A 16,520-nucleotide genomic window follows, 5' to 3' on the forward strand; every position below is an offset into this window, starting at 1 on the left:
ATTTGTGTGTACCTTACAAAATAAATACATACGAGTACATTAAAAAAGTACAGCAGCATATATAATCTCTTGCACAAAATACATTATAACAAAGATCAGGGAAATGCTATGGCAGAGCTATATTTATAATTTTTTTTGTAGAACATTTCAGTTATACTGAAAAGTACACTATGAATATTACATCACTAAATAAATAAGCATCACAATGCAATTTTCTGAAAATAAAAGTTACAGAAAAACAATGTGCAGAAGTGAATAATGCATTATGTGCAAACTCAGGCCTACAAATGGCTGAACCAAAGAAACAGAAGAGTTTGAATGTCACATCTTCATCTTCAAGTGGACGATCACTTCTTTGAGTTCGACTCATTTTCCACAACTGAGAGCTTGTGGTTCAGACACTGTAGTGTGTGAAGACTGCTTTATCACAGGATCTGTAAAAGGGAAGAAGAATTTATATAAAAAATAACCAATGATTAACATTTTTGTATCCATGTTTGAATATATGTATAATAATTTGCATAGAAATGCATTAGAATTCCGTTGACTTCTCAGTTTACCTTTAAAGCTTTGGCTATATCCTCATCAAGCTGGACACGAGTGTCTTTTATTCCACCTCTCTTGTCTGTTGTCTATAAAGCACTCTATGAGTTACACTGAACATGAGACTAGAAGAAGCCCAACATAACTTACAGTGAGCAGAGTTCAATCAAAAACTCACTGATATAGTTATTTGCAGCAATAAAGAAACCTGTGAGTATTAGAGGGCATGTTGTATATGTTGTATATTGATAATTGTGGTTTATTTAAACCTAGGGTATTTCCCATGAGCGTGTATATTGTGGTCATGCTAACATGCACTCTCTTCACCTCTGTTAAAAATATTTAAGGAAAATATAAGTTGTGTAAAATATTGCCAGGACAACTAGGACAAGTGACTTGCAGCTTTACTAAAAAAAAAAATTAAATAAAAAATTAAATAAACAGATTTTTACATGAATGACTCAAAGGCAGCACAAATTCCCTGAAATTGACACGTTGCTAACATTTTCCTAACTGTCAATCACCTTTCAATAGGCCTGATTCAAAAATCTCTACAACAGAGCTGATATGAGATTAAACCCTCTCTTCTTCACTCGTCTCTGCACTCAGATTTCTGTTTTTCTTCTATAGCAGCTGGTCTGAAAAACAACAAATATTATTATGAAAAAAAGAGAGATTATACACACACACACACACACACACACACACACACACACACACACACACACACACACACACACATATATATATATATATATATATATATATATATATATATATATAGCCTCTAAGTGCCATCTGAAATTTTCTTCTAGAATGATCATTTTTGTCTAGCTTGTATATTTAAGTTCAGTAATTTCACTTAAATGCCAATGAAAATGACCTATTAATTATCATTTAAGTGAATTTACTGAACTTAAATATACAAGCTTGATAAAAATGATCATTCTAGAAGAAAATTTCAGATGGCATTTAGAGGCTTTTGCATCTGAACTCTTCATATATATATAGAGAGAATCCAAAATGACACTAATCCCAGAACAGCAGCTAACAAAAACTGCCATAATGATTGAAGAAAACGGTCTATGTAAATCGAAAATATTTTTTTTGGCCATACTGCATACACTTTAACTCTCTTCCCCATCCCACCCCACCCCACCCCACCCCACCTCACCTCACCTCACCTCACCTCACCCCACCTCACCTCACCCTACCCCACCCCACCCCACCCCACCCCACCCCACCTCACCCCACCTCACCTCACCCCACCCCACCTCACCCCACCTCACCCCACCCCACCTCACCCCACCTTATTTATTTATTTATTTATTTATTTATTTATTTTCATTCATTTTAAATAGGGAATATTCTGTTTCTGGACCTACACAAACTCAAGGCAGTTGGTAAAAAACAATGTGATTCCTGACAAGCAAAAGTGGAGGCGGTTCTTGCTGAAAAAAATTGGTTAAGAACAGGTATAGTGATACTATTTCAAGATTGAAGTTTGCTGCCTGACTCATGAAGGTGATGTTAAAACCTTTTCTGATTACTGCCACAATTTCTAAATGCCATCTCCCAGCCAACATTTGTATGTGGGGCCCATGTGGGTGTTGAAATGGGCTGAAAAATGGGCTCTGTATGGGATTGTCCACAGGTTCCATAATGGATCGTATAGGATGGCACTTATAAACAGGTGGGCCCCAACTGGGCTACATGCACAAGACCCATCTCTTGCCCTAGACTATTGTGAGAGTTCCCTCTCTTTCTTGCCAGTTGATCTGTGCAGTCTTCTTAAGAAGGCACACGTGTCTGTGATTAGTCTACACATATGTTAACCTCATTTAGCTTTACTTTGTCAGCCATTACATGTAAAAGCGCATTCAGTATGTACTGTTAATAAGAAGTCCAGTCAGATTCAGTGGTAAAATGCTTTTATTAATCATTTTGTGAGATTATGATGAGAACACAGTAACTGGTGATCGGTTGAAATCTAGTTCATGATATAGTCAGTTCATTAGCATATTCCATAGAAGATTAAAAACTGATTGATTAAAAACAATTAAAACAGTGATTAGAAAGAGTATTAAAATATGTGCATTTATCAATGCTAGAGTAATGTGAATTTATACTAAATAGCTATTGACATGGTTATGTTTATTGAGTTTAAATGCATGACTTGCTTGTATTCATTTTAAAAGAGTTTGTGATACTTTAATGACGTTATTCGTCAGACCTTTCAGATCTATGTTATGATGTTTATGTATTTAGAGCATGTATTTATTGAGAATTGAGTGTGGTATAAAGAGTAATGTGTCTAGTGCTATGTACCTGCTTAGACATTTGCACTATCAGACATGTGATTGTTTATGATAGTCTGTTAAGGTATCACACAATAACAGAATAGAAAGAGCATTCAGTACGTGATGAAGTGCGGTGTACGTGCAGAGAAAAGATCCTTGTTTGATCTGTGTTTTCCATGTATTTTCTACAGAAATAAGTGTGTTGCCCCAGGAAGTGACATCGCATCCTTCTTAAAAGTGTAACACTTGTATTGTTCAGCTCATGGCTGTCACATCGTTTCTTTTTTTATGCTGCCAATAATCTAAAGGCGGTCGCACACCATAGAAGCACAGCGTCTATGACAACTCGATAACACTAAACTGAACTTTGTGTCTGCACTCTAAAAAATAAAACATTGGGTCAAAAAAAAAAAAAAAAAAAAAATATGTTAACGTTTTCCACTAGAATTTTTACGTTAAGACTGCTGGCAGAATTACATTAATTCAAAGCGATGTTTTGAGTATGGTGAATTACCTTTTAGGCCACAATTCTAAGTAACATGAACTTAATAATTTTCAACATGAATGCAAGTAATTAAGTTGATCCAACATAATGTTTTAAGTTAGTGAATAAGTTTTTTGGCCACAATAAAACACATTTCTAAGTAACATGAACTTAATAATTAAGTTGATCTCTGCAAGAGTTAAGTTGAGCCCTTTTGATTTGATTTGAAGTTGATTACTCGTTTAAACATACATGTAACATTCATCTTTTAATATATTTCCCTTTCAAAACATTTAAATGAACTATTTTACCATTACTGTCCTTTCTAATACAGTGTAAAGCATACATTTTCTTAGAAATTAACCTGTGTACTTATCACTTCAAATCAAACTCTTGCAACGCTCGCTAATTTATAAAATAACTAATTTGCGGGCATCAGGGAGCTGCGATCAACATGCGGGAGACTCCCGGAACTTCCGGGAGACTTGGGATGTCTGGGAGGGTCTCTCTCTCTCTCTGCTCGTTCTCTCAGTAACATGCGCGGGCGCCTGTCACAATTGTAAACAATAAAAACGAAATTTGGAAAACTAAAACGGAAATCATAGGGCCCTACATAACTCCGACTGGTTTTGAGCAAAGTATCTGAACAAATAGTATAGCTACTCAATCAGTGACAGTTGTATGTGTTTTATCTTGTATTGTTTTTGTTTTTGTTTTTTTACTATGTGTTTGTATAGTGCTATGGACCATTTTTTTTATGTTTGTCCTGAATAAAGAATATGATGATGACAGACTAACATATACTATCAACACTGCTCAAATTTCAGAGTAAGGACTTCCAGATTTCGGTATCTGGTTACAGTAGGCTATCACCAACAGAATCCTGAGCGAATGCGAATATGTGTAAGTGTAGAAAATCCTGCTGTGATCTGATTGGCTGACTGAGTCTTGATAAAGAGCACCTGTGGCCCCTTACTAATTATGTTTCAGTCTCCTCTTGTTTGAACCAAAAAGCTGTCGTTCAGACATGGCTTGTGTGGAATTGTTGCGTTGTTGACCATGCAAGTTTCCTTTTTGATTATTTGTTTAGTTTAAAGGATTATGTGTTTGATATGATATATTGAATTCTAGTTGTTTAGTAGCTCTTTAATGTTATATTCATTTGATTGTTAAAGCTGATTTCAGATGTATGATTTAAGATTTGCAATTGTGTTTGTATTTATTAATGGTTTTGTTCATGGGTTTTAGAAACCAACAATTACCATCACTGCCATCTGTGAAATGTCTACTCCTATATGTCACCACAAATAAACTGGGAAAAGTACTTGATGACTGAATGAGTTTTAATGGACCCACCATTCCAGTAGCAACAGCCAAATCAGCCTAGAATTTCTGCTAAATTTCTACAGTAAGCATAAAATTACTTACCATTCACCACATTACGCTTCGAGTTTCAGCTGTGGCCACACTTGTCTGGCCTTGAACATGCGCACGGAAACTGTGGGCCGTTTACACGTCATCAAATTGTTTTTTTACATTAACAGATTAACTGAAAATGTTAAACTCTGACAAGTCATGATAGTATATTTAATCAATAGGCATTTGTGTGTCATCCCAACTCAATAAAATAACAATTACAAGTAAAAAGTATCTCAGAACTTGATTTTTTTATTTCACAACAATATATATATTGAAGTAATGACTAAAGGTCCTCTGAATTAGTTTTTAGAATGTGCCCGGCTCTGTGCGCACACACAGAAAACAGCTCGCAAGTTCCAGTCTTCTTGCACTTGATGTTTAAAATGACAGGACTTAAAAACATGCAAATGATAAACTTTCACTCTATGCTGGTTAAACTTTGCAATTAATCTGCGAATCACAAGCGTTATGGGCTGGGGAGCAGCAGCTGGCCCATACGGATCATGAATCACGGATCAGCTACCTATTCTTAACATCCCACATCCTGCGATGTGACTATTGTGGATGCGCACACCACAATATCGATGCTAAAACGATACATCGTGCAGCCCTACTTGACATTACAGAGGAGATTCCTTGGTATCCACTTTGATATCAATGTAAGTGATGCCTTTGTATGTGCCCTTGGTTCCATACTCAAACACACTGCCGTTCCTGCAGGTCATCTTCACTGTGCCAGTGTAAGGCAGGTCAAAAGTGGCTCTGCCAATAGTGATTGAAACATGCAGCTTCTTCCCTGGTGGGACTTCTAAATCTGTAGTCAGAGTTTCGGTTCTCTCATCTGTGTTCTCACGACCATAAGTGCTTTCATTTCCAATGGTGACACTGAATCCTGTAGTACCTTCAGCAACCACTGGAATCCCAGCCTTCACTTCCATACTAAATGTTGCAGATAAACTTCCACTCACAGACCATGAAGATGTTTTGATCACTTTCTTTGAGGTTTCAATTGTTTGTTTTTGTGTGGCGGAGGAGTTGTTCCTGAAAGTGAGGGATTTGATTTCTTCTACTGTCACCTTTGGTATCAGTTGGTGGAGAGTGGGATAGTGGACATCGGTGAGAACTGCTGATTCAACTGCTTTGAGAAACATGAATCCCATGCAGTCAATGTCATGACCACCTCTTCCTACAACTCCCAAACAAAATCCAGAGCCGACATCCATGGGATTTTCTCTTCTTAAACCCCAGCTTGTCATTTTTGCAAAAAATTCTCTCCCCTGACTGGTCTTGAATTTGATGGCTCCAAGACGTGTTCCTACTCCGTTCCCCCACAGGGAAAGTGAGGTGAAACACTCACCAGGTGTGAACTTGAACTCTTGATACGGTCCTCGTGCATCAAAGTTTGGACTTCGTCCACCAAATTCATCAACTCTCCCATCTGAAAGCCAGACCTTGACAGCCTTCACCTGCAATTCTCCCACCCAGACTCCGATCTTCTCTAAAGTGGCACCGTTGTCCAAACCAGTAAATGAGAATGGATTACCTCCTTGTCCACCAATTTGTTGAAAAGTTGTTGTGTCAGACATCAAATCTGAAAATAATATAAATATACAATTTTATAATTTTATATAAATTAAATTATATAAATTTAATATAAAAATAATATCAGATCAGAATTATTATCAGCTTTACACTTTATTGCAGTGTTTCCCAACCCAGTTTCTGTAGACACAACAGCAGTACACGCTGGACTTCTTAATTGACCCATTCATTTCGGGTCTTGGAGTATCTACTAATAAGCTGACTTGAATCAGGTGTGTCTGAATAGGCAAACATGCTAAATGTGCAGTTCTGGCATTCCTCTGGAACAGGGTTGGGAAACATTAGCCGCTTTTCCACTGTCAGGCCGAACAGATCTAACTGTGGTAAGGAATGGTTATGTGGCGTGTAGGGCTGAGCAAATATGGGCAGAACTCTTTACTGCCCTAGTACTTCAAAAAGCCTTTTAACGGTATACATGTGAATTAAACGTGGCACAATGGCCTTCATCATCACAGTATGCTAATGCCTATCTAGTGCAAGGGATTCATCAATATGCTGATTGAGGACTGTTGGGACACTCCAGGCACTGGATGGTTCTGCCGGGAGAGACAGAGTCGTTTGCACCTCAATGACACGTCTGTACTATTTGTCTGTATATTTAAACGCAACTTAATAAATAACTTTGCCTGCTTTAACTTTGTCTCTTATTATTTTTCAGAGCTGTATATGTGTGAACATACATTCACATTTATATGGGAACATGTATGTGTAATATGTAAACAATAAAGGATAAAACTTTGTGAATATTACATGTAATGCTATTTTTGTCTTCATTTATATATGCATTTAATATACAGCCATACATGGTCAATGCATATATTGCAGTATATTGACAAATATAAGCACTAGTTTCCCATATATGGAAATGTATTATGAAATATATCACATTTTCTGTATATTCCCATATCTATTTTTTTCTTCTTTTTTTTTAATTAAAGGGTTTATACACTCTTATTAGATATTTTTATTTCAGAAATGTTGGAGCATGCAGGAATTGCAAAAATAAACATTTTCAAAACATCTTACATATCGGTTTGAATTATCAACACTCAGTTCACTAAGGATTGAAGTGTGGTTATATCATGCCAAGATCATAAGAGCTGCCTGAGCAAAACGTGGCTCAAAAATTCATAATGTAATTTACTCACATTTCATTCGAGGAAGATGCTCCATGCTGTCGTCACAATTAATTTGTTAGTGTCTCTTAATACAGTCTCAGTCAGAGATCTCAGAAGAGCTGTCAGACTCTTCAAAACCTACAGAGAGAAGTGACACAAATCAGGATGAGTACATCCTCACCATGTCTTCCAGTAAAATGTAAAACGCGGTATATTTGTACAGAATACGAGGCAGAGTTCTTTAGTAAATTCATTTAAGACAAAAGAATTACAGAAATAATGGATTCTAAACCTTAAATAAATTCCACAGTCAAGAGCCTGAAGCATATGAGGGAGAAACATCCAGAAAATCAAAATTGTGCTTTGTTGGTTTTGCATTCTTGTAGATAATTTCTTGTTAGTATAGCTATGTAACTTTTTTTATTTTACAATCCCTAACAGACTCAAGAGCCAGCTGATGGGTCACTGATGCTCAGAGGGCTCAACCCCACAGACTTCTTCCAAGCATGCTTTGTAAGTTACGTATTTTCTCAAAGGCTATCTCAAAGGACCATGACAACATAATTATTGTATTATTTGATATTCCAGGGCTCTAGAGTGCGACCAAATTTTGTACGGGTGCGACTAAAAAATTGCCTAGGTCGCACCGGTGCACCTAACGTCCTCGCATCCGCTGCCTCTCGTGTGTTCTCCTTTGACGGAACTCACACTCATGGGAACTCACACTCTTCTCTCACGCGGTGCCACAGCTCGCACAACACTACAGCCCTGCTTAATGAGTGACGACGGAGGACAGAATTAAACATTCAAACGTAGCCTGGTTACACTTAAGGTCTGTGATATTAGTCTGATTTTATTTTTGATTTCGGCTTCCAAAGATTAAAAAAAAATATATATTGAATTGAGGTAAAACCATTAAAAACTATAGACGCATTCATTCTGTCTAGCGCAACTTCTTCCCTTCACAGCATTAGGGCTCTTACAGAGAGAGAGAAAAAAAATCAACTTACAATTTGATTTTCTCAAAGGAATTGTGAGAAGCTTTAATGCGTGTCTGTAGTCATTCAAAAGGGTATAGCATGTTGTTGAATACTGTGTGTTCATGTTCCTCTAAACAATTTAAAGTCGTTAACAAGCAAAAAGGGTTTCTTATGGAGTGATATTGAAGTGTTACCTGTTTTTGGTCAATAAAAACAAAAAAAACAAAAAACATTGAACTGTTGTTGTTTAATTTCTTTACATAAGACATTACATAAATATGTCATTTATTACTACTACAAATAATTTGGTAATATATGTTTTATGTTTAACTCATTCTGTGAATAGTATAATATTAATAGTAAACCTATATTAATAATAATAATAATAATAATGTGAAATAATGATTTTCAGTAAAGTCTACTAATGTAAGCTTGATTTGTGTACTGCACCCAACTTAACCTGTTTAGTTTCACCCTGTGTAAAAACTAAAATGGATTAGTGGAACGGGTTTCCACGCATTCGCGGGCCATGACCCCAAAACCAGTTATTGTACTTTTAACATTTAACATCTGTAGCTATGAGGTCGACGAGGTCTGGACGTAGGCAACATTCTAATAGGCTATAGCGTTATGCGTGTGTGTCAATCAACATTGCAGTTCCCGCAACCTCTGCCAAAAGTGTGTTCATCGTTTAGAATATTAAGCTTACAAAATGTTTCTCATAAATTAAAAAAAGAGCCGCTACTGATTCAAGGCAATACAATTTACAGAGCACTGCTGAGACCGTTGTTTTTATTAAAAGTTTAAGTGGATTCTGGTGTTTTCTAAAAAAAATACAGGCCTATATGTAGAAACCATAGCCTAATTAACAAATAGTAACAGCAGAATCGATCTGAAATCAGACTGATGTTTTTGAAAAATTATCATAAAGTTGCATAAAATCAATTTAATTATTTATCCCATCTAAATAGATATTTTCAGTTAGATTTAGATTCCTTACCTGAACGAAATGACTGGGATTATGAAACCTGGGTGTTCCTGTCTTCAGAAAAGATTGATCTCTCCAATAATATCCCTGAGACATGCCATTAAATACAGCGGCTGAGTTTCACTTGGACAGATATGGGAGTGGCTAAGACAGGGGGGTGTGGTTTTCCTGGTTTCGCTTTAGCTTGGTTTGTTTTTCCACTGCAGTTAATACTTCAAAGTGGGTGGGATTATAGACTGATCGTTATAAGGGACAACCGATCACCGGTGATCAGCGCGATTCTTCAAAATATCTTTCTTTGTGTTCAGCAGAAGAAAGAAATTCATACAGGTTTGAAACAACTTGAGGGCGAGTAAATGATGACACAATTTTCAACTTTGAGGTGAACTAATCCTTTAATGATCATTGGCTTAAACAACCGTGATGTATTGTTCTCTTTAAAAAAAAAAAGATTTTAAAACTCTGATATCATGTTTTATGTGTGAATATTCCCAAACTGGGGATTAGGGGCGTCACCACTTTTGAATAAGAAACAATATCAAGACTATAAAACTCGTCAAAACTCCGCGAATCACAACAAGCATCAGTGAGAACACTCGTTCAAATAGCGCACACACTCAAACCTGACTGCACATCACATTTTAGTGAAATCGGCCAAAAAGGAGCGGTACACCCCAGAATGTGACTTGACGCTGATTGGACTATATCCAGAGGCAGAACAAACAGTGTAAAGATCATCAATTATTAAATTAGTTCATTTCATCTATAAAGCAGTTCTGCAAAAAAGGATGTCATCGTCCAGCTCAGTTTAGTTCTCACACAGCAGTGCCAGTACAGTCAGATCAATAATATTGTTAAATATTAAGTATTCCCAACTAAGCAAGCCAGAGGCAACAGTGTCAAGGAAACAAAAATCCATCAGGTGACAGAATGGAGAAAAAACCAGGCTCAGTCAAAACAGAAGATGAGAGAAAATCAAATATTAGGATAATATAGATATTATTTAGGATATATATAGATACATAGATATGTAAATCAAAGAGTTTTGCTCTCTATTCAGAGTTATTGAGTGGCTCTTAAAAGAGAAAAAACTGTGGCTTTCATATGAAGGTGTTGTTTTGGTCAGCTTGAAGCACACAAACATTATCCAAGCCTGTTTGTGACTCTTATCTTCGCTCAGCAGATGATCTGTCATTCAGATTCATTTTTCTCTAAATGTCTGAATAATATAAATTCACAAATTTGACTTGATAGTTTTGTCTAAACTCTAAACGATCAATCAGATGACAGAAGGCATGTAGTATCGTGTACAACAGGTTTATCATTTAAAGGCTTATTTGTGTATCAAATATGATAAAGTCGCTTCAGTTTCACCCAAGATTTCTGTCATCATCATTTACTCGCCCTAATGTTGTTCCAAACCTCAATGGCTTTCTTTCTTCTGTGGAACATTAAAGATAATAATTGTGTCCATAAGTCTGTGGTCACTAAACTGCTTATCGAAATATATTGTGTTCTGTAGAATAATTTTCCCTTTACAAAAATGACACACAGACACAATTAAACAAAGTGAATATATATATATATTTTTTTTTTTTATTTTTTTTTACAGCATTTAATAATCTAGATTAACGTTACATATTTTGGCCTCAGTCCCTGATGTTTTCAAATTGGAAAAAGCTCCAGAATTTAGGCATAAGAGGTTGAATAAACTTCCAAAAAACTGAGACCTGCAGCAAAACAAAATATTTCAATTGTTTTAACGTCATTAAATGTGTTCTGTTATAGTCTGAGCAAATCCGAGTGGAGACAGATGCAGTGATTTGGTTGAAACTGTAACAAACCAGACGAGACCAGTTAACTCAACACTAATCCATTATCCTCATCATTTCAGTTTACACCATAATTTAAAAAAAGAAAAACGATCTATCTAAATAAATATATCAAACATAATGGTCCATTGTACATACATGACTATGTTATGAATTAGTATGTAGTGGTTAAAAGGAAATTATGACTGTGGTGTCTCTTGCTTTAGATTAGCAATAATTTCCATTTACATGGTTCCCTAAGAGATGAATGGCGAATCAGTAGACACAAATCCTTTATTACAATTAAAATATTTATGTCGTGATATGATGCTGGCCCACATCAACGATGTATTTAACGTGTTTAATGAGATAACATATTGATAATCTGCTAACCGAAGATAAGGGCCACAGACAGACTCGGAGACGCCGGATGATGTTCGTGTGCTTCAAGCTGCCCAAAACAACAGCTGTATGAAAGCCTCCAAACGCTCATCACTGATGCTGATTTCATTGAAGTCTCTTTTAGACTGTTTTCTGAGCACACAAATGACGCGTTCAGGCTTTTATCAACTGTTCCATTAAAAGTATCCTTCAGATTTGAACACGGCTTTCCCTCGCGGCTGATGCTCGCCTTGGATTTGGTCTGACGAAGGCAAAAGTAACGTTTCCTCTTCGCGTTTTTGAGTCTCTAATGAAAGCCCAGAACCTCTGCTTGGTGTTCACTTAGTTTTGATTGTGACAAACTAGTTAACAGCTCCAATTTTGCCCCAAATGTAAGAGAAGGAAACACAAGCGTCAGCGAGCAGCAGACACCGAGCGGGGCAGGTTGAGTCTACGAGGTTCTCATGTGTCATTCAAGACCGCAGCGCCGCTCGAGCGCTATTCATTCATTGCTGAAACCAGACAGAGTTTTTCAGATCCGATCAGAGAGAGAGAGATGGCAGAAACCGCCCCAGCCCCCGCTGCTGCCGCCCCGGCCAAAGCGCCCAAGAAGAAGTCCGCTGTGAAAGCCAAGAAAGCAGGTCCAGGCATCGGCGAGCTGATCGTCAAGGCTGTGTCCGCATCCAAGGAGAGGAGCGGTGTGTCCCTCGCCGCCCTGAAGAAAGCGCTCGCTGCCGGTGGATACGATGTGGAGAAGAACAACTCCCGCGTCAAGATCGCCATCAAGAGCCTGGTGACTAAAGGCACCCTGGTTCAGGTGAAAGGAACCGGCGCCTCAGGCTCCTTCAAACTCAACAAGCAGAAAGCAGAGACCAAGAAGAAACCCGCCAAAAAAGCGGCTCCTAAAGCCAAGAAGCCCGCAGCCAAGAAACCCGCTGCCGCTAAGAAGCCCAAAACTGCAGCAGCGAAGAAGCCCGCCGCTAAGAAATCCCCGAAGAAGGTGAAGAAACCCGCCGCTAAAAAGGCGACGAAGAGCCCGAAGAAGGCCAAGAAACCGGCGACTCCTAAGAAAGCAGCCAAGAGCCCAAAAAAGGCAAAGGCAGCAAAACCCAAAACGGCGAAACCTAAAGCAGCAAAACCTAAAGCCGCCAAGCCTAGAAAGGCAGCTCCCAAGAAGAAATAAATCTAACGTTACTGTTTGTTCCTCAACGGCTCTTTTCAGAGCCAACCACTGACTCCGAGTAAAGAGCAAAACTCATGTTTCTGAATGATTTGGTAATTCTGGAATCAAATAGCCAAATATGTGACTTTCGAGACTCAACAAATTTAAGTTTAGGTAGAACTCAAGTAAATCATATTTATTCGCAAGAAATTGATTGAAAATGGCCAAAAAGCTTGTTAGATTTCAAAGCAAACAGTTATCACAGTACGACTCAAGGATGTTGATTAACAGTAGGCTACATATTATAATTTATACACAAACTATTATGCTGGAGAAACGTGGCAATTCAAACAACCCCACAAACAATAATGGCGGTGATACAATTATATTATTACATTAAGGGTAATAATACTCTACAATATCAGATCTGGTCAGTGTGAACAAGTGTGTGAAATGTGTAGCACTTTTGGTAGAAACAGCGTATAATATCCATTGTTGTACTTATTTGAATTTTCTATCAAACATTTCAGTGATTCAGTCTCTGGATACATTATACGTTTATCTCTGTAAAGCTGCTTTGAAACAATCTACATTGTTAAAAGCGCTATATAAATGAGAATGACTTGACTTGATTTAATCTTCTGTCTACCCAGCAAACACAGAACGTTGGCGCAACGTACCCGACCTTCTAACAACGTTTTAACAACATGGCCAAAAGGTTGCTATAACTACGTTGTGTGGTGAAGGTTGTTACAGCGTTGTCACAATGTTGACATTAAACCACCGTTCAGGGCCATTGCTTAAGGTTGTGCCTAGGGCGTCTGGACAACCACTGGACTACATAATGTACTCGTCACTGCCCTGAAGCGGGAAAATCAGACTTTTGAATCCCAACCACCTGTTGGGCTCATTGTGTTGTCTTGTTCTTCATCGAGCAAGGATACGTGAGTACTGCGTTTAATTTAGCCTACCTCAGCTATCAAACTCAACCTACAACTTTAATTTTTAATGTGATTAATGTAGCCTAGCTTGCACTGTTTAGTTTTTCATTCGATTTTTCCGCTATTTAGTCTCATTCGTTTGCTCCTCTGTATCGTCCGGCTTTCGGCTACTGTCTGCCATACAGACCCGGTTTTGTTCATTAACTTAAATGTTCTGATCTACCTTTGCTTTTTATGTTTTATTTATTATACTTAAAATAAATTTTGTATATTAGTTTATTTCGGGGTTTTTTTCCACAAATGTATTAGCCTACTTTTGGAAGTGCAATTTGATGGAGTTTTAATAAAGTTGAATTAACGAAACCTTCTGTCATTTTTACTCTTCAAAGTGTACACTTGCAGGTGTTGATAGCCCCATTAAATAATAATATAGATAAACAATAAACGATAAAAAGTATATAATTATCTAACAAAATACTAAATGGGGGGATATAGCAGCATATACAAGTATTGTCAGAACGTCGTCTCTCAGTTGCTGAATGTCGCGCAACAACGTTGCTACAGCCCTGTCGCGTCTTACAATTCTACGTTGTTACAATGTTGCAAGCACGTAGACAGCGACGTTGCCATAGCAGAAATGCAACGTGCCAGAGACGTTGCCACAACGTAAATGTGTTTGCTGGGTAGTCAATACATGTGATCATTCCAAAAAGGGGGTTGGGTTTTTGAGGGAAGTTCAGTGATTGGTTTAAAACTTATCACAGTGTAAACCAATGGGCGACTGGCACTTTCGTTTAAAGCTAGTATGAGCCGACACTGTTCTTCATTCTGTTAACTTAATCAGGGTATTCTGTTTTAGTTTCTGATTTTAATAATGAGTGGAAGAGGTAAAACCGGGGGAAAGGCTCGCGCTAAGGCCAAGAGTCGCTCTTCCAGGGCGGGACTGCAGTTCCCCGTCGGCCGTGTTCACAGGCTTCTCCGTAAAGGCAACTATGCCCAGCGCGTCGGTGCCGGAGCTCCGGTGTATTTGGCCGCTGTGCTCGAGTATCTGACCGCTGAGATCCTGGAGTTGGCTGGAAACGCCGCTCGGGACAACAAGAAGACCCGCATCATCCCTCGACACCTGCAGCTGGCGGTGCGCAATGACGAGGAGCTGAACAAGCTTCTGGGTGGCGTGACCATCGCTCAGGGTGGTGTGTTGCCCAACATTCAGGCCGTGCTGCTGCCCAAGAAGACCGAGAAGCCCGCGAAGGCCAAGTAGACTGACGGAAGCTTCTCCTCAAACCAAAGGCTCTTTTAAGAGCCACACAATTTCTCCAAGAAAGAGTGAATTCATTTACCCGATTTTTATTTGATTTTTCTATTTAAGTCCCTTTGATAAAACAAATAAGAAAGTTGCTGCAGAATGCACATGAATATACTTTTATGAATAGTAACCATGAATAGTTATTGTACAATGCTCGACATAAAAAAAAAAAGTCTCTTCTTGTCTGAGATTCCATTATACATGTTCATTTCAATTATTAAAATTTGACTACAAATACACATGGTCCTCAAATATTATTATTACTTATTTATTTTGAAAGTAAAGCATTTTCTAACTAACCACTACACTTTGTAAGGGTTTAATGAGGACGTTATGAAAATGTAGTTTTATTGGCATTGCTAAAATATTTAAGCTAATATATTGAGTGATGATATAAGTATCTGTACTTGTCTAAGTTTTTTACTATATTTCCACAAGTACGTCCAATTAGTTTGTAAGAAACATTAAAAATAACCTATTTTGGTTTGCAAATTTAAAACTGATTTCGCCTAATGTATTTTCGTGGATACAGAGAAAAAGCAAAGTACGTTTGGGCGGGAACCACAAACTGACGTCACTTGTTTGAAAACAGCCATTGGCCAACTGTCATTTACAGACGCCAGACAATAACCAATCAAATGCTTCTGAAGCAAAGACATCCAATGAGCGCATGGCAGCCCTGGGCTTAAATAAACGCTGTGTTGTATTATTTGTAACTATTCATTTCTATGTCTTGTTCATAATCACAGTCACAACAGATCTCCTGAAAAATAATGGCAAGAACTAAGCAGACCGCTCGTAAGTCCACCGGAGGTAAAGCCCCGAGGAAGCAGCTGGCCACTAAAGCTGCCCGTAAGAGCGCACCCGCCACCGGTGGCGTTAAGAAGCCTCATCGCTACAGGCCCGGTACCGTGGCGCTGAGAGAGATTCGCCGGTACCAGAAATCCACTGAACTGCTGATTCGCAAACTGCCCTTCCAGCGCCTGGTGAGAGAAATCGCTCAAGATTTCAAGACGGATCTGCGCTTCCAGAGCTCGGCTGTCATGGCCCTGCAGGAGGCGAGCGAGGCTTATTTAGTGGGTCTGTTTGAGGACACCAACTTGTGCGCCATCCACGCCAAGAGAGTCACCATCATGCCCAAAGACATCCAGCTGGCCCGTCGCATCCGCGGAGAGCGCGCTTAAACCCACAGCAGTCACACAAACCCAAAGGCTCTTTTAAGAGCCACCTCATTAACTCTATAAAAGATGATTTCCATATAATGGTGTTTTGAAATCGGAACTTCATATGCCACGGTTGTCTTATAAAATGCTATTTTTATGTATTACTTAAATCTAAAAGCAAACTTAAGGAAATTAACTGTCGTTTTAGTGTTATGCTACTATAGTTAATATGTAGTCAAAATGACTGAAGCCCTATAGTTATATTTTTTTAATACGGGTTTATATATTATATAGTTAAATTATAGAGTTATTGATATTACTT

General features: G+C 38.1%; 4 protein-coding genes across 4 annotated transcripts; 3 read left to right on the forward strand and 1 right to left on the reverse strand.

Moving 5' to 3' along the window:
- Nucleotides 1-5,299: 5,299 nt before the first annotated feature.
- LOC311079179 (aerolysin-like protein) lies at nt 5,300-9,485 on the reverse strand. The gene is made up of 3 exons (XM_084108392.1): nt 9,447-9,485; nt 7,497-7,604; nt 5,300-6,337 (listed from the first exon to the last, which is right to left on the reverse strand). The coding sequence occupies exons 2-3, from the start codon at nt 7,519-7,521 to the stop codon at nt 5,367-5,369; spliced, it is 996 nt and encodes a 331-aa protein (XP_083964518.1). The 5' UTR covers nt 7,522-7,604; nt 9,447-9,485; the 3' UTR covers nt 5,300-5,366.
- Nucleotides 9,486-12,176: 2,691 nt separating this feature from the next.
- Nucleotides 12,177-12,809, forward strand: LOC311079187 (histone H1-like; the record flags this gene model as incomplete). The annotated part of the gene is made up of 1 exon (XM_084108400.1): nt 12,177-12,809. Exon 1 carries the CDS (start codon nt 12,183-12,185, stop codon nt 12,807-12,809), a length of 627 nt encoding a protein of 208 aa, XP_083964526.1. The 5' UTR covers nt 12,177-12,182.
- Nucleotides 12,810-14,570: 1,761 nt separating this feature from the next.
- On the forward strand, nt 14,571-15,258 carry LOC311079199 (histone H2A-like). Its single transcript, XM_084108413.1, has one exon. It carries the CDS (start codon nt 14,604-14,606, stop codon nt 14,988-14,990), a length of 387 nt encoding a protein of 128 aa, XP_083964539.1. The 5' UTR covers nt 14,571-14,603; the 3' UTR covers nt 14,991-15,258.
- A 526-nt stretch (nt 15,259-15,784) lies between these two features.
- Nucleotides 15,785-16,322, forward strand: LOC311079193 (histone H3.2). Its single transcript, XM_084108408.1, has one exon. The coding sequence runs from the start codon at nt 15,809-15,811 to the stop codon at nt 16,217-16,219; it is 411 nt and encodes a 136-aa protein (XP_083964534.1). The 5' UTR covers nt 15,785-15,808; the 3' UTR covers nt 16,220-16,322.
- Nucleotides 16,323-16,520: the final 198 nt, after the last annotated feature.

Source organism: Abramis brama (genome assembly GCF_963993115.1).
Source record: "Abramis brama genome assembly, chromosome: 3".
NCBI lineage: Eukaryota > Metazoa > Chordata > Actinopteri > Cypriniformes > Leuciscidae > Abramis > Abramis brama.

Coding starts and splice junctions, on each gene's coding strand:
- LOC311079179 (XM_084108392.1), bottom strand. CDS start 7,521: ATGGAGCATCTTCCTCGAATGAAAT. Junction 6,338..7,496: donor GCATCTTCCTCGAATGAAAT/GTGAGTAAATTA, acceptor TATTATTTTCAG/ATTTGATGTCTGACACAACA.
- LOC311079199 (XM_084108413.1), top strand. CDS start 14,604: ATGAGTGGAAGAGGTAAAACCGGGGGAAAGGCTCGCGCTAAGGCCAAG.
- LOC311079193 (XM_084108408.1), top strand. CDS start 15,809: ATGGCAAGAACTAAGCAGACCGCTCGTAAGTCCACCGGAGGTAAAGCC.